At 35.7% G+C, this 25,148-nt stretch overlaps 2 protein-coding genes across 5 annotated transcripts in view; both read right to left on the minus strand.

Moving 5' to 3' along the window:
• Positions 1–25,148, minus strand: part of LOC126828356 (uncharacterized) — a 204,133-nt gene that overhangs the window by 170,955 nt on the left and 8,030 nt on the right. For 2 of the 4 annotated variants that reach the window (XM_050558097.2, XM_050558092.1), the window contains exons 2-3: positions 12,916–13,003; positions 6,248–6,619 (exon numbers count right to left, since the gene is read on the minus strand). In XM_050558097.2, coding sequence (XP_050414054.1) covers positions 6,248–6,614 — 367 coding nt within the window. In that variant the 5' untranslated portion in view covers positions 6,615–6,619; positions 12,916–13,003. Of the gene's footprint in view, positions 1–6,247; positions 6,620–12,915; positions 13,020–25,148 lie in introns of all 4 variants that reach the window. The other 2 variants (XM_050558093.1, XM_050558094.2) reach the window with 2 other exon arrangements.
• On the minus strand, positions 16,625–18,494 carry LOC126827957 (uncharacterized). Its single transcript, XM_050557537.2, has 3 exons — positions 18,483–18,494; positions 17,771–17,880; positions 16,625–17,347 (listed from the first exon to the last, which is right to left on the minus strand). Exons 1-3 carry the CDS (start codon positions 18,492–18,494, stop codon positions 17,230–17,232), a joined length of 240 nt encoding a protein of 79 aa, XP_050413494.1. The 3' UTR covers positions 16,625–17,229.

The raw sequence follows: 25,148 nt of genomic DNA on the forward strand, positions 1-25,148 counted from the left end.
GCTGAGTATAGTTTCAAAACTCTGTAAATTGTCTTGTGGAATTTAAAAGTTTTAATCCTTTCAAGAAAGGGCACTAATACTACATGTGTACTGCATAATCACTTCTCACATTTGGATTCTTGTAACCCAGTAAATTAGAAATTATTGTGGTAACAGACGTACGAGTGCAAATTGCTAACCCATTACATGAGATATGTAAACTTTCAAATAATCGGACTTATAGATAATAATAATAGTTAACTCATTTGACTTAATTGAGCAGTTACTTTCCTAAAAACATTACTCCTTGAATGAAATATTGTGACCTTAAAATTTTGGTAACGGACGTACATTTTTACCCTAAAATTTTGGTAACGGACGTACATACATCTATGAAACCCTAAGTAATTCAGAGAATTTTGGCAAATTATTTCTTTTTACGGTCATAGTAACAAGAATGTTTGATGTTAGCTTTAAATATGAGTTTTTGAACAGTTTCATAAATAAATATGAATGAGAGAGATAAAATGGAAATATTTGGTAACATGAAATACTGTGAAAAGTAACGGACGTACATCTATGAAAACCCAAGATATTCTGAGAATTTTTGCAAATCGTTTCTTTTTACGGTCATTATAGTAAGAATGGGTTATTCTAGCTTTAGATATGAAGTTTTAAATAATTCTATATAAAAATATGAATGAGAGAGTAAAAAATGTAAATATTTGGTAACGGACGTACATTCTCATAGTGATATTTTTCATTGTTGGTTACCTTCACAAAAATATATTATTTTTATATACATTGTTTAAATATTATGTTTATATACCATGTCAGATAACTAATGCCAAATCATTCATTATGAGTCAGAATAATCAAACAAACACAAAGTAAGAAAATACAATAGAATTATAAATTCAACATTTACAACGTAAACCTTGACACAAGACCAAATAAAAAAAATCGGAAGAGTTTCCACCCAAATTGAGATTTTTCTTCAAAATATGGATTATTTCCCACCATAACTGGCATAAGACACTATTTTTGTCCACTTATCAACTAATTAAATTTTTCACCTAATTGTATACTTTAGCGTGGAATTGCCCTATTACTTTTTTACTAAATACTAAAATAGTAATAAAACCACACAATATCGTTCAATATTTTCTATTTTTTTCATGAATAGAAAGATAAAATACTTGGATAAATACAAAGTTTGTTGAGGTTTTTTTTAAAATCACAAAAAAATCGGCCTTTCCATATTTTTCCGTGTGAGATTTCAAATTCCGTTTTGAGTGCCGAATTCCGCGATTTCCGGGGGTTTTTTCCGCGGAAAATCATCACCCCTACATGTATATCAACCAATCAAATTGATTATCTCTGCTAACCCTAAGCCTAAAATTCTCATCTTCAAACTCCATCAAGGCATTCACCTACTGTTTGTTCCAGGTGACACTACGACACGAAAATTGCTTGCCATTTCTTCAATTTTTAATTTAGACCACTAAAACTTAGTGACATACCTGGAATTGCCATCCCATTACTTTCTTACACGAGGAAACCAAATTCAGATCAAGCTATATAACCTCTCTCTCATGAAAAATCATAGTTTATTTACATGCCGCTGTTGAACATCAGCCATGTTTGACCTAGTTATCCGGAATAGTCGAAGAGGGAGGGTGCATTGGTTTGGCTCGAGTCGTTTCGGTCTACTTGGATGTCAAGGAAGTTGTTTCGGCCCAGTAGAATATAACTTTTATTTTTACGGAATCCAAGACCACCGCAGTTTGTCCAACTGAGTTGAATATTTAATTGGTCCTGAGGGCTGTAGCGTTTTGATATTCATATAAACTGCGTACAAATTTCATCCTGAACTGCATGTGATGGAAATAACTTGGTCCATAATATGCGGATTGCATAGTTAATATAAGTTATTCCCTTGCTTACGACTTTGCCTTTAGACAATTTAATGTTGAATTTAGGCTGGAGCAATGATTAGACTAAATGTATATGCAACCTAATTTCTCGTGAAGCCTACAACAAAAATAAAACGATTTTTATATAATAATTATGTCTGGCATATTATCGCCCGGTTCAATCTGATTAAAATACAGATCTATATTTCGTTTCAGTTTTTTTGTAACTATAAAAACGAAACGAAATAGGATCTGTGTTTTATTATTAACAAGATTGCGCCCGGTTGATGCTGGCGTGCCATTAAACATCAATTACATCATTTCATTTCATATCTTCAATCAAGGTTATGCAACGCAGAACACATATTCCTGAAGCTATTGTCTCGAGAAATCCCTTTCTGGCCATTGCTGGATTGACTTCTGATACTTGAGCTTTTGCTGGAGTGTGTCTATTCTTCCCGTTCAATCAAATCAATCCCAAGTACAGCAACATCACAGCGCTTCGTTTAATCTGAGGTCTTCCCTGAAACTTTGGACAGTGATTTAAGGTATTAAAAACCGTGAAAGTATTATTCGTCCCCAAACAGTATTGTTTACATTGTATCCGTTTTGACAGCCTCGTTTGTCACGCAATAAGTTTTTCTGCAATTTTGGACTGGTTAATTGGGCGTAAATTTCTTGAGTCATGACATAACGTTATGTAAACATATTTGGTCCAATTTGGAGCTCTGTTTAAAGCCTAATGAAATTATTACGCAGTTAGCTATTGGTTGTTAATCGGACTATTGACCAATCATAATTTGGAACAGAAATTTCCTTCCATTACAGCAGTGTTAAGTGGGATTAGATCTATTCAAATGAAAAACTGCGAGGAGTAAATAATTCTGTTTCTCGAAAAAACTACATAATAGTTTGGTTCATTCCTTGACATCTCGCGTAATTTTCATCTTCAAATAATAAACTGTAGATAACAATAATCAATTATTCAAGGGGTTATATTTTTCGAAGATTCGCTTTTTTTGTCTTTTCTAGCTGAATATCTGAAATAAATCTGAATTGTTGTCAAATAACAATACTATGAATATCTAAGATCCAGCAGTAAACTGTGAGGAATATTAAAATAACGGTATTTATGTTGCAAAAAGGGGGTTTAGAAAGAGCTCAGAAAATTATGGAAAACTTTAACTGCGATGCAGTCATGACGGGTTTCACCGGTGCTCGTAATCCTTTAGCGGACGTCACTTAACATATTCCCATGAGCATGTTACACGTGTTAACTATTTAGGCGAAATTGCCATTTATGATAGCATGTTAACGTGTGGAACCCTTACAAAATGACCAATGCTTGGTCGTATATCTACACAATATCACTTAAGCGAAATTAGTAAACATCATTATTAAATGGCACTGAATAACACTCTTTAGAAAAAAACATGTTTGCTTTAAGGGTTGAAAATATGTTTGTTTTTTTTTTTCAAAATCACTGTAGATGTGTTTGGGTAAACAACGTAAAAAGGTACTTTGGACAATTGAATAAAGTTACAAACTATCTTTTGATATATTTATATGTTCGCAGTGGTTAGTGCTTTTCGATATGTCGAATTAAAGTTTTAAAATTTAATTATGAACAAACAGGTACATTTGAAATTAAAGTTTGTTTAATAAGGGCTAAAAGTACCAATTTTGCCAAAATGATGCCATTTCTAATGACAAGAATGTTACAATAATGAACAGTTGCAGTATCAAATCGAGCAAATGTCATTAAAATAGAACAAAATTTTATTCTTTTGAAAAGTGACTCCCACAAAACTGCCTATTTCTCAGAAATAGCAGAAATTCAAAATGATTCATGGATATTTGGTTGATGTTATATATCAACCCTACGTGTAGATAAATGTTTAGAATACAAATATTATAAAATAAAAAAAGTTAAATAACATTTGCGGGAAAACGGATTCCCGCCTTGCTCTGCATATTTACAAGGACTATCCAGATATATATCAGCTAATTTGCGATAAGATAATATTTTGTATTAATTATTATTATAGATAGTGCCAACTTGTATAGCATGCCGTTGATTCTGTGTCAATCGGATAATTATTATTTAGTTTATAGGCTAAAAACTGCAAGGCCAAAGGGAAATAATCTGGACAAATATATTTTGAATATTTATATACAGCTGATCAGAACCTATGTACTTTGGAAAACTAATAAAGTTTAGTGTTTATAAAAATGTCATATCTCTAGACCTTACTCCCAAAAACCAAGTGGCTTAATGTGCAGTTTCTGCAAAATAAGCGGGTTAAAACAGAACATAATATTAATCCGACCAAAAAACATGATCCACATTCTGAAACCTAAGTATTACTGTCGCAAAAGAAACGGGCAAATTTTCCTTCACTATATATTTCTAACCGAATGTACCCGATTTGGAGATACCTGTCTACCCTATACGCGAAATGCAAGTCTCCCATTACGCAGATGCACTCGTAATGTTGATGTTTTGAGAAAGAAACAATGTCGAAATATGTGAAATTTCCAAGAGGAGAGTGGATCTTATCGAACTTTTAGGCGTTAGGGCTCGACGAAGCGAGCAACGGGATGACAATTTCAGGTATGTCACCAATTGTTGGCCGTTTAAATTAAAAACTGAAGAAATGGCAAGGAATTTGAGAGTCAGAGTATCTCTTGGAACAGACAGTAATAGACATCTATGCCAAGTGTGAACATTCTAACTCAATTAGAATGAGAGTTATTGTGTTCCAAAGTCTTGACCAATCAAACTGCTTATCGCTCTGATTACCCTGAGCAGAAAATGTTCATTATCATACTTAGTCAAGGTATTCATGTAATGAAACTATACACCAAGTTTCATCACTCTCACTTAATTAGAACTAAAGGTATCGTGTCCAAAAACATCAACCAATCAAATAGCTTATCTCTGCTTACCCTAAGCAGAAAATGCTCATCTTTGAACTCCATCAAGGCATTGACCTTATAAACACCTACACCAAGTTTGAAGATTCTAGCTCAATTAGAAGGAGAGTTATTGTGTTCCAAGGTCTCGACCAATCAAATTGCTTATCGCTCTGTTTACCCTGGGCAGAAAATGCTCATTATCGAACTTAGTCAAGGTTATGATGTAATGAAACTATACACCAAGTTTCATCACTCTCACTTAATTAGAACTAAAGTTATCGTGTCCCAAAGCATCAACCAAGCTGAAAAAGCTCATCTTTGAACTCCATCAAGGCATTCACATAATAAACACCTACACCAAGTTTGAACATTGTAGCTCAATTAGAAAGAGAGTTATTGTGTCCCAAAAAGTGTGACGGACAGACAGACAGACGGACGGACGGACGGACGGACGGACGGACGAACCCATTTCAATAGTCTCCTGCTTTCTTCGAAAGGCGGGGGACAACAAAGTGAAACCAGGGCCATAACTCTAGAAGTAATTATCATAAATTGCTGAAATTCAATAGGCTTTGTGTCACTTTGTGGTTTCACTAATTTAAATAATGCATATAAAATTCACAAAGATCGGATGTTAACTTTCGGCGTTAGAGCGTTCACAAGGTTCAATAAAGTGAAACGAGACATAATTCTAGACGTAATAAACGGAAATTGCTTTAATTCAATAGGATTGTTCTTTTTACTAAGTTAAATGGCACATATAAATTTCATACAGATTGGCAGATAACTTTAGAGGTTAGAGTGTTCAGAAAGTGCAACAAAGTGAAACAAGGGCCATAACTCTAGAAGTAATAAACGGAAATTGCTGAAATTCAATAGGATTCTTCTTTTTACTAATTTAAATAACGCATGTAAATTTCATACAGATCGGCAGATAAATTTTGATGTAAGAGCATTCCTAAGGTGCAACAAAGTGAAACAAGGGCCATAACAAGGGATATAAACATTTATTTTAAGTTTCATCAAAATCGGGACATTTAATTTGTGACATCTAGAGGGTCCTCAACCTTGATATTACATATTTCACGAAATATGGGAACTCACTGAAAATCAATAAGCTTCCTTGTCTCATGACCATAATGAATGTGTATAAGTTTGAAGTCAATCGGATAATAACTTTGGCCTCTAGAGTGTCCACAAGACTTTTCAAAGTGGTCAAGGGCCATACCTCTGACAATAATTAATGTAAATCGCTGAAATTCAATAACCTTCTTTGTCTCGTTACATAAACAATGTATATATTACTAAGTTATAAGTCAATCGGATATTAACTTTAGCCTCTAGATCATCCACAAGCAATTGTGGAGGTTGGACGGATGTCAGAATACAAAAATTACAAATTCTAATCGTGAACTTTAGTTCCTGTTTCTTACCTTCAAGTGCCTGACAAACCTCTTCAACACAATCCTCTCGTCCTATTTTCCTCAATGCCTTAAGAAGCACATATACAGTGCTACCTTCACTTTCACCCCATTGTCTAATTAGCACACTTCCAGGATATATCTTTTGAAATGAGGCATATCGATGGATGTTTTCTACCTCATATGTGCACAATCCTAGTTCTTCTGCAAGTCTTTCCCAATTTAAAGTTTCTGTAAGCTGATTATCAGAGCACAAATTCCTTCCTAGTTTCTGCAAGAACGCATGATAGTTTGATAATTTTACAACACGTTTTCCTAGAAGATCTTTAGACATATTATTGATGTTGCGATATGATTTGCTAGATCCTCCTGCAGCCATATTGCCTAAAAAGAAGAAATAGGAAATAGACAATTAATTTTGTAGGCGAAAGAGCACTGACAATTTCCAAATCAGCTGACTGAAAAAAGTATTTTAAACTAGGAAAGGAGTTGTGATTTGCTCTTTATTATGAGTATGATCAAACTTCAAGTGACAAAAAGACGTCAGCGAATGTGCCAACAATGCCGTGCCCATAAATACCTTACAAAGAAATCAGTGGGCTGTGAACTTTTTTAACATTTGGTCAGTGTGGCAGAATAATAAACACGGAAGTGAGCGAAAAATCCTGTGTGCGCTGAAAGATATGACTGAGTACAAAAGATCTTAATTTTTGTATGTCTACTTTCATCTTGGAAGTAAGCAAAATAAAATGTTAAATATTACCCACCGAATTCCGTATTTAGTTATGGGAATAGTTTCACATTTACGGATTGCGAATAAAACTGGTGTGGATATACTACACAATCCAGAATTTGAGAGTTTTAGACAAGTTCTTGATGGTCAGATGAAGAAACCAAGTAACATGGGGATCACGTGGCTAAGTGGGTGAGACGCTGGCTCGCTAGCCTGGAGGTCGGGTATTCGAACCCTGCATTGGCCGAGAAAGTTCATCCAGATTTTCAAGCGTGGTTTCCTCTTGTCAGTGATGCAGGACGGAGGGCCTGACAAGGACAGCTGTCTACTCCTCCGGATGAGACGAAAAACTGAGGTCTCGTGTATATATTGGAATGCACGTAAAAGATCCCCTGGCAGTTGGAATTTGATATAAGAGTAGGCTATATAGTCCCACTGCCCGGGCAAAATTTCCCTCATAGCACACTGTATGGCGTATGCCCGTCTTCATTAGCCCAGTATAGGTGCAAAACAGTAGGACGTTAAACTCCATTTCATTTCATTTCATTTCACCAAGTAACATGGGCCTGGCAAAGTTCATCGTCGTCCCAATCATTTGACAACATTGTACAAAAAAGTGAATAAAATGTTAAAAGAAAAGAACGTGTGTCCTTTTTCATTGCAGGGTGATGTATAACGTTTCATGACATGCATGGGATATCAAAGGAAATAACACCCAAAGGTGTGTAAGATTATGTTATCTCCTTTAGCCAAATTACATGTACCGTACTGGGTCATGGGCCTAGACTCTATGGTAAAGAAGCACTGACTTATGGCTGTGACAGAAGACATCGAGATGGCGCCGGTTTAGTATGTAAATGTTACACTTAACGTCTTCATATTCGTATGAAAATGGTTCGTTCATGCTGCGCAGTTGACTGTATAAATTGTGATACCCCCGAGAATAGAAAGAAGGACATTACTTTTCTTCAGTAAGTCATTCCGACTTCTTTTTAGAATGTTACATATAATAACCTTCGGCTTCAAAAGATCCCGAAAGGTCAAATAGGCCTGAGTGATATTGGGCGCAATATCCTATTGCAATGCCAATAGTCCTAGGCAGGGTTCTTAATCCATTTTAAAACGAACCAACCAGAATTGGGTCAAATGAGGTTCCGGTAGGAAATAGGGTAATTATAAGCTTCCATTACCTTTACTTTTAATATAACCAGTTTTCAACAAAAATAATTCTTGGTAATTTGTTATGGAGAATGTTGTATTCTAATGTATGTGATTACCACAACAAGCGGTTGCCATGCAAGATACGCCCACATTTTGCAAGAGATAGACAGAGAATGAGCTAAAAAAATAATGCGATTTCTTGTACAATCAGGGGCCATAATCCAGGAAGATATAGTCCGATATGAGCGAATATCAATCTGGTTAAAACACAGATCCTATTTCGTTTTGTTTTTATAGTTCAGAATTTCGTTTTACTTGTCTTTACTACACTTGGATCTGGAAGAGTTGTTAATTAACTCGTGTTCTGAATGGTGTCAGGGATAAGCCAATGAAACGGTCTGTCATGGCAAGATTTGGGCGTGTTTTGCACGGAACTGTGGATAATCCACTAGTAACATCAATGCTGATTGGTTAATCAAATGTCTGACGTCATAGGTCAAAAGTCAGTCTTTTGACCCCTGACGTGACTTATCGCTATAACTTGTCAGATCTTCGTGTAGAGTAGGTCATCGAAAGTATAAAAAAACAAAATGAAATATAGATCTGTATTTTAATCAGATAGCTCGAATATCGAAAGGAACCGAGATCTTTGGGTTATGAACATACATTTCAAGTTTCATAAAAATCGGATAAAAATTGTGACCTCTTGAGGGTCCACAACCTTTGTATTACATTCATTTACACAATTTGCGTACAGAGACGGCAATTTTGTCGAGCAGTTTCATTTCAATTCTAACAAAATTCGAATTCAACCTTCACTGTGCTGAAATTGTGATATATTTCAACGGTTTTTAAAATCGGAAAAAAAATTGTGACCTCTAGAGAATCCACAAGCTAATAATGCGTTTTTTTCGAACAATCAGGGGCCATAATCCAGGAAGTTATGTTCGGATATGTGCGATTATCAAAAGGAAACAAGATCTTAGGGTGTAACAGTGATATATTGACATGTATCATGTATCTTAGGGTGTAACGGTGATATATTGACATGTTTTTTTTTAAATCGGAAAAAAATTGTGACCTCTAAATTTTGTACAATCAAGGGCCATAATTCAGGAAGTTATGATCCGATATGCACAAATATCGAAAGGAACCAAGATCTGTGGGTTATAAACATGTATTTCAAGTTTCATTAAAATCTGATAACAATTTTGACTTCTAGAGGGCCCACAATCTTGGTATGACATACTTTAACACTATTTGCATAGAAGGAGCGGTGATATATTAAACAGTTTTTATAATTGAATACAAATTGTGACTTCTATCGGGTCTACAAGCTAAAAATGCGAATTTTAGTACTATCAGGGGCCATACTCCAGGAAGTTACCTTGGGAGAGAGAAAGAGAGAGAGAGAGGGTTTAACATCCACTCGACACAAACCAGGTCATTTTGGGTCTAAAACATGGTTCAATTTTATTTCAATAATTTGCTTGAGCGTAGGGGTCTTTAGCAGTGGGAGGAAACCAGAGGACCCAGAGAAAATCCACGAGGTTGGACAGGCGACCCTACTTCTTGTCACGTACAACCAGGGAATCGAAACCACGCCAGTTGACTCAATAACAGACCTTATACAGCATGCACGTGCTAACCATTCGGCATCCAGTTACGTTCGGATACACACGATTATCCAAAGTAACCAAGATCTTTGTGATATAAGCATAAATTTAAGGTTGCATCAAAATCGGAAAAAAATTGTGGCCTCTAGAAGGTCTACAACCTTGATATACAACACATTTACACCATTTACGTTATACAAGGGGCCGCCATTTTGTCCATCAGTTTTGGTCCGATTTTCACGAAATTCAAACTCAACCATCATTACGGTGTACCCTGTAACGGTGATTTATTCACACCGTTTTTTTTAATCAGATATTTATTGTGACCTCTAGAGGGACCACAAGCTAAAAACGCGAATTTTTGTACAGTCAAGGGCCATAATTCAGAAAGTTACGATCGGATATGCGCAAAATCGGATCAAAATTGTTAGCTCTACAGGGTCCACAACCTTACCTCGATATACTATATATTTGCACCGTTTGCATACGAGGGGTGGCCATTTTGTTCGGCAGTTTTGGTCCAATTTTCACAAAATTTGAAATCATCTGTCATTAAAGTGTAACTGTGATATAATCAAACGTTTTGTCACCTCCATAGGGTCCACAAGCTAAAAAAACATGATTTTTCGTACAATCAGGGGCCATAATTCAGGAACTTACCGGTCAGATATGCGCAAATGTCGAAAGGAACCAAGATCTTTGGGTTATAAACTTACATTTCAAAATTCAACAAAATGAGATAACCAGCGGCTGCCAGGCAGGATACGCCCACATTTTGCTAGAGAACAAGCTGTCCCGATTTATTTACTTATTACTTCAGTCAAAAAATCTCTTCCCGTCCCGTTCAATAGGATTCTTCTCTTTACTTATTTAAATGACGCATGTAAATTTCATACAGATCGGCAGATAACTTTTGATGTTAGAGCATTCACAAAGTTCAATAAAGTGAAACAAGGCCATAACTCTAGACATAATAAACAGAAATTGCTGAAATTCAACAAGCTTCTTTGTTTCTCCAATTTAAATATTGCATATAAATTTCACAAAGATCGGATGTTAACTTTTGGCATTAGAGCGTTCACAAGGTTCAACAAAGTGAAACAAGGGCCATAACTCTAGACGTTATAAACGGAGATTATTGAAATTAAATAGGCTTCTTCGTTTCACTAATTTAAATAATGCATATAAATTTCAGAAAGATAGGATGATAACTTTTGGGGTTAGAACGTTCACAAGGTTAAACAAAGTGAAACAAGGGCCATAACTCTAGAAGTAATAGACGGAAATTGCTGAAATTCAATAGGCTTCTTCGTTTCCCTAATCTAAATATTGCATATAAATTTCACAAAGATCAGATGTTAACTTTTGGCATTAGAGCGTTCACAAGGTTCAACAAAGTGAAACAAGGGCCATAACTCTTGACGTTATAAACGGAAATTATTGAAATTAAATAGGATTCTTCATCTCACTAATGTAAACAACATATATCAATTTTAAAACAATTGGATGATAACTTTCGGCGTTAGAGCGTTCACAAGAAATTGTGGACAACGGACGGACGTAGGCGAAGGCATTATACGTCCATATTTCTATGTGGGCGTATAAAAATTAATGTAATAAAATTTTGAATGTACAGAAAGGTTTATCATTTTTAAAGGGAATAACATTCTGGTGATTCGAAGTCCTATGTTCGAAGCTACATTATAATAATACTTCCGGTTTTCGAAGTTACAATATTTCCAGTTATGAGAAAACTGAGTATTCCGACACTCTGCGTAATCCGACATATTGTAACGATCCCATACGATGTCGGATGTGACAGAGTGCACTGGATATGTTTTAAGTTTCATCAAAATTGGATAAAAATAAAAATTGTGACCTCTAGAGGGTCCACAACCTTCGTATTACACACTTCTACACAATTTGCGTACAAAGAGCGGCCATTTTGTCGGGCAGTTTCATTTCAATTTTCCCGAAATTATGGTGGAATGGTGATGTATTTAAACGGTTTTTGAGATCGGAAAAACATTGTGACCTCTTGAGAATCTGCAAGCTATAAATGTGATTTTTCAACCAATCAGAGGCCATAATCTACGAAGTTAAGTTCGGGTATTTGCGATTATCAAAAGGAACCAAGATCTTAGTGTGTAATGGTGTTAGAGATCACAATTTTTATCCGGTTTAAAACCAGCGGCTGCCAGGCAGGATACGCCCACATTTTCGAGAGATGGATAGAGAACAAGTTAAAAAGAAAGTGATTTTTCCTACAATCAAGGGCCATAATTCAGGAAATTACAATTCGATATGTGCATATATCGAAAGCAACCAAGATTTTTGGGTTATAAACTTACATTTCAAGTTTCAACAAAATCGGATAAAAATTGTGACCTCTATAGGGTCCACAACCTTGATATACCATATTTTGACGCTATTTGAGAACGAACTGCGGCCATTTTGTCTGTCAATTTTAGGCTGATTTTCACGAAATTTGAACTCAGCCGTCATTAGGGTGTAACAGTGATATAATGATACGTTTTTTTAAATCGGATAAAAATTATGACCTCTATAGGGTCCACAAGCTAAAAACGTGATTTTTCGTACAATCAGGGGCCACAATTCAGGAAGTTACGGTCCGATATGCGCGAATATCAAAAGAAACCGAGATCTTAGGGTTATCAATATACATTTCAAGTTTCAACAAAATCGGATAAAAATTGTGACCTCTATAGGGTCCACAAGCTAAAAACGTGATTTTTCGTACAAACAGGGGCCATAATCCATGAAGTTTCGATCCGATACATGTCAATATCCAAAGCAGCCGAGATCTTTCGGAGATAAACCTATATTTCAAGTTTTGTAAAAATCGCATAAGAATTGTGACCTGTAGGGTGTCCACAAACAAATTGTGGACGGACGGACAGGGGTATGAAACATCTAGAAGATAACTCTGTTTTTGAGAAAGTTAGTGGAGACAATTCAAGCAAGATTCATGGACAATTGACAAAATTAGTGACTGGCCTTAAAATTCTGGAAAATGAACGGAAAGCTATCTTGGACAGACCTGTTGATAAACCAGCCCATTTCTACATTTTAGGAAAAGTTCATAAAGTTCCCAATCCTACTGATATACCACCAGGAAGACCCATATGTAGCCAAGTTACAGCACCTACTTGTAAAGCTTCTTCTTGGCTTGACTGGAAATTACAACCGGTGCCACAGCTTTACTGCCCTGAATTAGTTAAAGACACCACTCAATTCCTTCAAAAGATAGAAGCTATAAACAATTTATTCCTAATGTAGCCATCTCTAATATTCTATTAGGAATATTATTTAGGACCCTACAAAAAATTATCAATGTCTACTAATTTAATTATTGAATCCAGAAACTGTATTAATATTTGCTAATCAGGCATCTGTAATGATTTCTCCAATGCCATGTTTTAGACAAACCTAATTAATGTCAAGGTAACTAGAGATCCAATTCTTTGTTTTACGCTTCATTAATTGCATTGTGGGAAATTTATCACTCTGGTCATTTTGAGTGATTTTATTGCAGATGTTTGTTAACTATTATTAATAAATACTAAAATACGTCTATTTTGTATTTGTCTTTATAGGTAAGATATGCCTTTGTGGTACACGCAAATGACCTGAAATCTAAACGACTCCAACCCTAAGATCAAATTCTAGGCTAATTTGAGGGAGAGTTACACTAAGAATGGTAAGCTTATGACTCTTGATATTATCAGTTTATATCCGAATATTGTTATTTCTGAAGGTTTAGAAGCACTTAAACATGCATTACATGAAACTAATATTATGACTTATGAAGATTCAGAATCAATTCTACAAATAGCAGATTTTGTTCTTCACAACAATGAATTTGAATTTTCTGGTATGTTTTATAGACAGATATCGGGGACTGCCATAGGAACTCCGTTTGCTGTGACATTTGCTAACATTTATATGTCATACTGGATGAAAACCTACTATGAACCATTACCTAATAATAGTAATAAACCAGATATTTCATGCAGATTCATCGATGATATTTGGGCTTTATCTTCTCTCCCACTAGAAGAATGTAATAATTTTGTTTCAAAATTAAACCAACAACATCCAAAGATCAAATTTACTGTAGATATAAATAGTAACTCAATTAATTTCCTAGATGTAAAAGTTGTCAAAGAAAAAGAAAAGTTAGAGACAAATCTATATTCCAAGAGAACAGATTGCCATCATTATCTTCCTCCATCAAGTTGTCATCCCAAACACACCTTTAACGCTATCCCTTACAGTGGTGCTCTACGTATAAAACGGATTTGTAGTAAAGATAGCTGAACCAAATCAAACCTAAAAAATTTTGGATCCTATCTTAAACAATCCGGATATCCCAAGAAAATTATTCTAAAGGCATTTAAACGCGCAGATCAGAAGACCAGGATTGAATTATTGACCTACCAATCCAAGACCGATACTAATGTGAACATTATTCCATGGACAACTACCTTTGACCCTAGACAACCTCACCTTCACCAAATGATTAAAGACCGAAGTATTTTAGACACAAGTTCACGTATGACGAAAATTATGAATAGCAGCAAAATAATAATAGCAGAGAGGAAGAACCACACTATTGGCAATATCTTTAAAAAAAAAAAGTTGAGAACTTCTGACACTAGTAATAAACATATTAAGGACAAAATTTCATACAGATGTCAACCTTGTTTACGAAAATTATGCAAATCATGCGAGACTATGTGTAATAATCAAGAAGTAACCAGTAAAGACATGAAATCATTCAAGATTAGAGACTCTGTTAACTGTGCCAGTTCTTATGTTGTATATTGTTTAACATGTAAAACCTGTAGTATGCAATATGTAGGCCAAACCATTACTCCTTTCAGCACTCAGACTTAATAGGCACAGAAGAATATAAGCTTAAAAAATCTGGCCATTACCCCCATGTAACCTCCCATTTTAATATACCGGGTCATGATTTCGTGTGTACCATAGTACAAAAAATTCCTGATAAAGATCAGAAAAAATTGAACACAGCAGAAAGTCTGTGGATTCATAGACTTGGTTCAGTTTGGCCTAACGGTTTAAATGAGTTAAATCCAGGGGGTTTTAAAATCATTCATAATCATGCATAAGTTTTCCTTACTTGTAAAATTTTACCTTAGTCCTTAGTTTTAGTTAAGCTAACCTTTCACGTTATGTATCTAAGTCTATGACGTTGGATAAAATGATGGTTTTTTGATATTGTATTCTGTTAGTTATTTTATATCAACTTATCTGAATATCAAATGCATCATTTTTGACTTCCTGTTTCTACTGATTGGAAGTTTCACATGAAAATGTGGGCGTATAAAAACGTTTTAGTATATCACCGCTATGAGTTCGAATTTCGTGAAAATCGGATCAAAACTACCGGACAAAATGGCCTTCCCTTGTACTCAAATAGTGTAAAATATGGTATATCAAGGTTGTGGACCCTCTAGAGGTCACAATTTTCATCCGATTTTGGTGAAACTTGAATTGCATGTTTATATCCCAAAGATCTTGGTTCCTTTCGATATTCGCGCATATCGGATTGTAATTTCCTGAATTATGGCCCCTGATTGTACGAAAAATAGCGCTTTTAACTTGTGGTCCCTCTAGAGGTCACAATTTTTATCCGCTTTGAAAAAATGTTTTAGTATATCACCGTTACTATTTAGAGGATATTTGTCGTTTTAGAGTGAATAACATATTTCATTTCATCGAGAAGCAAGAAAACGTTTATATTTTCACGAATGCACGACAAAACAACAAATGTTCTATTTATTTTATGATTTTACAATCATTTTAGGTAAAAACAACAAGGACTACTTTGTCCGCTTGGACAACACGGGGGGGTTAGACCGCTTTACATCTTTATCTGCTTCTGGTGTATGAATACCTTTGAGAATGTAACGATCGACAAGTCGGCGTTTGGGCCATATTGTTTTCATAATTTTGTCACTAAAAAGTGTTTTCCTGGCGTTTGTGAATGTGTGGATTATTACTTTTTTCAGGACATGTTACTTTTACTGATATCGATGTGTTTATTGAAATACATGTAAGTCAAGCGATGTAAAATCATGCCACGGGTCTTGACAACAACACTTACACAACTCAACTCAACGACTTGAACTAGTGACCGTACGTGGTGAGTTGTGACCGTCGCGTAGTTAGGTTTATTTTGACAACTTTACATTAATTTAAGAATAGGCTAGTGTTTTATTAGGCCTACCATCCATCAGTAACTTTGGTGTGAATACCGTGGACATTTGGTTGGCAAATAAAAAGGGTTTTCTTGATGGGAGAGCCAGTGCTTTCCGATCCGATGTCAGTTGTCACTAAGCAGGGTAGGCTAGCCTTAATGTTAGTTGTCATGTGGTTATCACCCCACCCCCCTCAGTGCCCCATCATCACCAGACTTTCTGTCTAAAATTATTAACAAGACTTGGTTGTGACCAATTAACGCCTCAAGATCACAAGAGGTATGGTATTTAGCTTTTCTTTTAAAAATTACTTTCATTAATTTTTGTGTTATTCAATATTGTAGAATGTCAATGACACCGGAAATGGCGGAAACGTTGTTGCCCATGATGCTTGTGCTACTCTAGTGCTAATGATATCTGCAGCAGAATATGGTTTCTTGACAACAAATATTTTAGGTAGTAAGTTTTTATAAATAATAAACACGTTTTTTTTTAAATCAACACTTTATTTAATATTTAATAAATATATATTATAGAGTAAAATAAAATAAACAACAATGACCAATGTCAATATAGTCAATAAATAAATAATAATTATATAATAATAATAATATGTCAATATGTACTGAATTTGCAAAAGTTTACTGAAATTATCGCCTTTGCTTACAGCTGTGTCATGGCCAAGTTGGGTTATAAGATAATATAATCTAAGAAAATACATTAATGCTGTGAATGTCAAAATAGTGACAATGGTGAATAACAATAATATTAAATAACTTAACATCAAAATAATAAACATTAGTCAGCAAATATCCATCCTGGACCGTGACATAACTAGTAAGTTGTATTATTTTACTTAATAATAATTATTACTATGGTACTGTTTACTACATGTAAGTCAGTGCTCCCTTACTGTAAATACATTTGCGCTCTTACTTATTTTTTTACTTAAACATGGAGGTTCGTTATTTTGCCTTACAGATGAACTTGTGTACGCAGTCTGTGTTTGTGTACGCAGTCTGGTGCTCTGACTTGTTCTCAACGTTATATTGACAGTGCCATTGAAAATACTATTAGCAAAAAAAACTGTCAGAACCTTGTGGCATAGGTAGATTTGCATACATTGGCTTTGGTTCTTGGATTCTGCAGTTTGGGGCTGGTAATGGTACTTTTGGACGAGTGCTGACAGTGTGCGGATGCTTGTTGGCTAATATGTGCGAAATTTGCTTGCTCTGATCAGGGTAGGCAACTATAATTATTCAAAGAGTTGACATTTTTGTGTCCCGATATTTGGATGATTTGGTTTGGTGCAACTCCACCATCGTTTAACTTTTGTACTAAGTGTTTACGTGCACTGAAAATAAAAAATAAAAAACAAAAAGCAATCAATTAGATATCTATATTTTTACAATTTTATTACAGGTTGCTTTTTATATCGAATATAACTACAGCATTGGAATTTAGACACATACAAGAAGATTGCTCTATTTTTTTGTCACGCAATGTGTAGATGTATTTTAAAAAAGTGGCACTATATTAAATTAAATCATCACGAATATGGGTGGTGGTCAACTAGAGTTAAGCTACATGGTATACGTCCTAACCAATTAGTTCGTAACGACATGGTATGTTAGTTTTCTGGACAAAGTTAGTGGTTTAGAGTTTAGATGCCCTATATCTTATGACTAGATATGCACAGATTAAAGGTGAGATCTACTTTACTATTGTTATTGTTTGTTGAAGTTTAAAGCTTTTGGTAATCGCAACATGAACATACCTGTATGGTGTTATACGTTTATCAGTTCCTGTTAGCCCAGCTTCCTCTTTCATATTTTTCAATATGGAATACAATTTGTTTATGCCCATTGGTTGTGCCTTGAACCATAACTGTCCTGGTTAAGGATTTCGAGATGATACAGTCAGAAAAAGATAGGTTGCCAGGCAACAAACCATACGCCCACAGCAGCTAAATCGTCCGAGCGGTCGTCAAGGGTTGTCGCATATTTATTCCTTTGTAGGTAATTGGGGGCCTTAACAAGACAGTTCCATACAGATCAGATTATAAATTTTGTCGTTTGAGGGTTTACAAGGTTCTACAAACTGAAACAAGGGTCTCAACTCTGGAAGTAATCTACAGAAATTGTTGAAATTTGACAGGCTTTTTCGTTTTACTAATTTAAACAATGCATCTAAATTTCATACAGATCACTTTTGTAATTCAAACGTTCACAATCGCCAGAACTCTAGAAATTATTGACGGAAATTGCTGAAATTCAATAGACCTGTTTCACAAATTTAAATGATGCATATTAATTTCATACATATCGGATGATAACTATCATCAATCAAGCAAGTTTAGATTTGTCGTTAATTCCATGAAGTAGTTAGGTTTTAGAACGTTAAATACTGTGTGATTCAACATGGCGCCCAAGGGGTTTAATATAAAATAGGTACGAAATAGTACCAATTAACACAACGGACAATCTCACATCGGTCCACATAAGAGAGACACATATTAGTCGTCTCCAACTTCCGATTTCCAAGGCATTATAGTCTAAACCTTGACTCTCATACCAATAAACCATTTGGTACTATTTCGTACCTATTTTATATTAAACCCCTTGGGCGCCATGTTGAATCACACAGTATTTAACGTTCTAAAACCTAACTACTTCATGGAATCAACGACAAATCTAAACTTGGGCACTCCAACCATTTTTATTTTTGTATCACAATGCTCTACCCCTGAGTGTTCCAACTTTGGATTTATATTTAGCCTTATACCCCTCTCATGGGTGTTACATCAACACCCTTGTCTATATACTATCCCTTCATTGTTATGACAAGTAACAATGTTACAAACCAACCCAAGGCACCCTAGTTAGCAAAATTATGGACACTAGCACTTCAATCTAAACGATTAGTACAACCCCGGTAAGCGAGCTAGCGACCCCGGTAACAAATTCGGCACCCCGCCAATTTGTCAAACCTCTGTACAACCCTGGTAAGCGAGCTACCGACCCCGGTAACAAATTCGCAAACCCCTCCAAGGGGCCAACCCCTGTAACCCCGCCAATTAGTAACCATAGAAACCCCTCCGGGTTTCGGAATAGTATAAATATAAACGCCCAACACGTGAGTCCAATCAGTCTGAAGAGTTCAATACGAACGAAACTAGTCACTGACATTCGGGATAACCAGGTCTTCACAGCCACCTTATCTCTTACATTATCATCAATTGAGCATTAACAAGGTTTAACAAAGTGAAACAAAGGCAATAACTCTAGAAGTAATTATTGTAAATTGCTGAAATTCAATAGCCTTTTTCGTTTCACTAATTTAAATCATGCATATAATTTCACAAAGATCAGGGGATAACTTTTTTCAATAAAGTGAAACAAGGGCCATAACTCTAGACATAATAAACGGAAATTGCTGAAATTCAATAGGATTCTTTGTTTCACTAATTTAAATAATGCATGTAAATTTCAGAAAGATCGGATGATAACTTTTGGAGTTAGAGCGTTCACAAGGTTCAATAAAGTGAAACAAGGGCCATAACTCTAGAAGTAATAAACGGAAATTATTGAAATTAAATAGGCTTCTTCATCTCACTAATGGAAACAACATATATCAATTTTAAAACAATTGGATGATAACTTTTGGCGTTAGAGCATTCACAAGAAATTGTGGACGATGGACGGACGGACGTAACGACAGATGGACGGACAGGGGCGACGGCAATATACGTAACATTTGTAGATATGGACAGGGTCCTTGTCTTTACATTCCGGTATGGCATATGCCCTGGGTTTTGTGAGTCTAAAAAAAAAAACAATATTTTAATATTACTGTGATTTTTGGGAAATTTAGTATTTCTAAGTGCATAAAATTATTACAGTTTAAATAATTTAATAATTTTGGATCAAAAATTCGTGGATTTTGTAAATTAAAATTTCAATATGAATGAAGCTCGCAAAAATTACAACTTGCAGGAAAAAACCTTTTTGCCTTAGCTAGGCTTTACTTCAAAAATCCCTGTAGTCTACTAGATTTGAACTTTTTCACAAAAATTTGGAATTGAACCAGGCTTGTTTAAAATCTTTAATCTGATATGAATATATATAGATAAAAAACTTTTTTATAAACAATAGGTTACCTTACATCCCTAGGATTGGTGCCTGTTATTGTTTTAGTTTGACGTTCCGTGTCATATTGAAGATATTCGTCTCCATTTAGATCAGCCTTTAATGTGACGTCTCCCCATTTTAAATTGTGAACTTCTTGACCTGTTCTCATACCAAATTGCACTGTGCAAATCATCCACAGTGAATGAATTAATGATTGTGGAGTGCTTTCTCCAAGTGTCTTGGTAACAAACATTCTTTCTATGTCCTCATCATTAATGGGGTCTGCAGCATGAGGTTTGTTTCCTTTTCCTTTTAAATCTTTTTGTTTCATTTTCAGTACTTGTCGGCACTTTTCGAATGCAAGATCTTTTATTAATGATAAACCATATTCTTTTTCCCTTAGATGTCTGTCGAAAGATGCAAAGAAAGAACGTAAAGAAGATGGTTCGTATTCATTTCCATCTGTATTTTTCACCGACAGCAAAAACTTTGAAATTAGTATGTTGAGATCTTGTGCAGGAATTGCTTCCATTAAGCTATTGTTTCCTTTTGAAATAAGGAATTTCTGAAACAGTTTGATATCACCACTGGTTTTTTTTCTTGTGTTTAGGTTTTCTTGTTCCTCCAGAAAATTGTTAATATCCATTTCTGTAATTTCTTTAAATCTACCATTTTCGGTTTGTCCTGTTCCAGAATTAATTCAAAATTCCCATATTCTACATGTAAATTGTCGTCCTGCATTAAAATTTTAATTTCTTTTGCAGAGGCCATGGTGTTGTCGTTGAAGGTACTGGCTTGATTGAATTAATAGTTTAAAAAAGCAGACGACGCAAGGGAGGTGGAATAACACTTTTATTTCACTGATAAAACGCGATATTCCACTACTGATCATAAAATAAAGAAGCCTATTTAATATCTTCTTGCACAGATAGTATTGTATTCTGTAATCAATTTTAAGTCTTCAGTCAAATCTTTCTTTGCTCTCTAAGTCTAACTTCATCAACGTTCTTCTTTTTTTTTTTATGCGTGGTCTTGTCAGTGCTGTAGGACGGATAGTCTAACAAGGGACAACGTATAGTTGTCGAATGGGATTAAAAAAACGAGGTCCCGTGTCCAGAATCGAAATGAAGTTGGTTCTACGGTGGCTCAGTGAGTAGGACACTTGCTCACTAACTTCATCAAAGTTCATCGTAAATGTTTCTGGCGGTGTCCACCCTTGTCAGTGGTGTAGGACGGAGAGCCTGGCAAGAGACAACGTATAATCGTTCGGATGGAATAAAAATATTCGATCCCCCAGGATGTTTCGTACAATCAAGGGCCATAATTCAGTACGTTACTGTCCGATATGCACGAATATCGAAAGGAACCGAGATCTTTGGGTTATAAACTTACATTTCAAGTTTCAACAAAATCAGAGAAAAATTGAGACCTTGATATACCATATTTTTACGCTATTTGAGAACGAAGGGCGGCCATTTTGTCTGTCATTTTTGGGCCGATTTTCACGAAATTTGAACTCAGCCGTTCTTAGGGTGTAGCCGCGATATAATAATACGGTTTTTCAAATCGGATAAAAATTATGACGCTAAAAACGTGATTTTTTCGTACAATCAGGGGCCATAATTCAGGAAGTTACAGTCCGATATGCGCAAATATCGAAAGCAACCAATATTTTTGGGTTATAAACTTACATTTCAAGTTTCATCAAAATAGGATTAAAATTGTGACCTCTATAGGGTCCACAACCTCGATATACCATATTTTTACGCTATTTGAGAACGAACGACGGCCATCTTGTCTGGCAGTTTTGGGCCGATTTTTACAAAATTCGAACTTAGCCGTCCTTAGGGTGTAACGGTGATATAATAATACGTTTTTTTAAATCGGATAAAATTCATGACCTTTTTAGGGTCCACAAGCTAAAAACGCGATTTTTCGTACAATCAGGGGCCATAATTCAGGAAGTTATGATCCGATATGCGCAAATATCGAAAGGAACCAAGATCTTTGGGTTATAAACATGCATTTCAAGTTTCATCAAAATCGGATCAATATTGTGACCTCTAGAGTGTCTACAAGCTAAAAACGTGATTTTTCGTACAATCAGGGGCCATAATCCATGAAGTTATGGTCCGATACATGCCAATATCGAAAGGAACAGAGATCTTAGGGAGATAAAGCTATATTTCAAGTTTCGTTGAAATCGGATAAAAATTGTGACCTGTAGAGTGTCCACAAACAAATTGTGGACGACGGACGGACGAACGGACAAACAGGGGCGATGACAATATACGTCCACATGAAAATGTGGGCGTATAAAAATAACGTTTTAAGACACATTAACCCCTTCACTGCGTATACCCGGTAGTACCGGGTATTATAAAATGTAGGTAAAATGCGCGTACCTGGTATTACCGTGTACTCAGTAAAGCCCTCGCTAAAATTAGTACCGTAACTGCAAGAGCCATCTATTGTATTTTCTATACACTAGAACATATTTCCACGTGTTTCAAGGCGGCAAACCGTAAAATGGCGGAGTGCATAGTGACAACGTAGACGATGCACTCTCGACGAAGTCGTGAATGACGTCTTGCTGACCAACACGTGGACAATTTCGAGGCGGGTGATACACATAATTCGTTTCCAGTTACTTGATAATGATAGTAGTCAGGACAGTGATTGGTATTATGAAGTGTGTGATTTGTTGCGCGACATTCCGCCCATGTCTCCCGTGCATGATGAACAAGCCGAATGTGAACACGATAGCCCTGTGTCTGCAGTAGATTCTGACAATAATTCTGATGTTGATAATAATGCTGGCCTGCTGGATCGTAAAAGACGTAGGCAATTCCTGAGTCCCGAACGTGTAGATCTATTGACTGACTATATTGATAATGATATGGGACTTGGGGATGAAAGTGAAAGTGAAAGTAAAAACAAGGTATTGCAATCCGCAGGTGATCATGGCAGCGACAGACGTGATGCGCGTGTTCGTGGCGGATTTGCTCATGACTGCTATTGATATTTTTGTTCATTTTATATATCTTTATCAAAATCCAGTGAAAAAAACAATATCTTTTAAGTATTTCATGGAGAAAAATTCGTTTTCGTGTTAGGCTTAGTGAGAAATGAGAAATCCAAAATGGCCGCCATGACGTCACGTGATTTCCAAAATTCGATTTTTTTCTCTTAGCCCAACCTCATGCCCATCCAAACAGACAAAAAGATTTTTCATAAAAGCTTCCATAAGTACTGCTTGGCATTCAGTTCCAACCTCCCTTTTTTCCTCAAAAAAGGGTCTAGCACAGGCAGTGGATTTACGTCTAGCATTGAAAGGGTTAATACATAATATAACCACATTAAGTCATTACTGTACACACACTGGACTAAGTGAGCACACAGAAAAGGTTAGTGCATTAAAAAGTATTCAAACCAGCTTTGGTGGCAGCATGCCTAATATTTCACAGAATCAAGGGATGAATAAACTACTAGACTGCAAAATTTCAGGAGCCTCCTTTGCTGTTTTGTCGACATATATTACTATATACATACCAAAAATATGGGAAAATCAGGTTATTTTAGGCTCACTGCACACAAAATAACTTCTAAACTAGCTTTGGTGGCTCCACGATGTTCATGTTTTTGAATTAACGGATGAATAAGTTATGAACATACTAATGTTCATTACCTATCTATGATGCATTATCAAATAACTCGTAGGATACCCAGCTTTACCCGGGCCCAAATTCGCGCATAGCCTAAATTCGGCTAGGGCCCAAGTTCACCCGAGGCTCAAATTTGCCAGGAGCCCATATACGACCAGTGTTCAAATTCGCACGAGACCATAATTCGCCTGAGGCCCAATTCGTTCGTGGCCCAAATTCGCTGGCCTAAAACATTCACGAGATATGTGGGGATGGAGCGTGGCGACGAAGGGTAATTCGCCTGGGGCCCAAATTTACTAGCGTAAAACATTCATGTTGTGATGCTGGTTAATTTAATACCACATAATAATGTGTGGGTGGAGCGTGGCAACGAAGAAAAATGGGCGAAAATACATACAAACATACATACACTAGAGCTGGACAATATTGGTAAAATCATATATCGCGATATTTCCCAAAAATACGACGATATATCACTATATCGCGATATCTTAGTTTTATTATAAAAAGCTAACAATATATCGCGATATATTACAAGATCCCGATATTTTAGTTTTATTATAAAAGATGTGATTATATAAGTGTTAAAAACAGGTCATTCCCCCTTAAGGTGCATTATTCCTGTTTCAAAAGCACAGACCGAGAATTAAGTTCAAGGGTTAGGGTTTTGGCTAGGCAAATGTGGAGAGGGGTGGGGGAGATGTCCTAGAACCGTGTTAGGCTTTATTACTACTGTTCAATCAGCTTGAGCTTCGCAATGTTCCGCCAAAATGTTGAATAACATGTGGGTATGAGTAGACTCAAAGAACCAGACGTAATTTCTCCTATTCGGTACACTACAAAAGCGCATAACTCTGGAGTTTGTCTAAATCTCGAATATCTAGACGCAATTTAGTTTTATTTACAAATAACATTTTACTTTTATTTAAATTGGCTTCAGTTTAAAAATTGGCAAAAAAACCCCCCAAAACCCCCAAACACACACACAAAATGATAGTTAACTAACAAACGGCATCATACATTAAATGGTAATAACTATTTCCCAACGGTGCCAATGATAAATCGACCGAAGACGACGAAGAGAAGATATTACGCCATGACTTACTTGGCTGGTTATTCGAGTGTTGCACAGCATTAGCGACGGGTTTGACATTATAATGACAAATTCCAACGGCAAGACTAGAGGGGAATGTCTCTATAAATTAAATAATAATTTTTCAATTATGAATTTATTTTTCAAGTTTAATAATCGAGAAAACCACTAGACTATTCATGTATTTAGTAGGCCTTGTCAATGAACAAGTGACAAGTCATCCGAGTCATCGATCGTGACGTAATGTCGTAAATTATTCGATGTCAA

This window comes from Patella vulgata, chromosome 7 (assembly GCF_932274485.2).
Source record: "Patella vulgata chromosome 7, xgPatVulg1.2, whole genome shotgun sequence".
Lineage (NCBI taxonomy): Eukaryota > Metazoa > Mollusca > Gastropoda > Patellidae > Patella > Patella vulgata.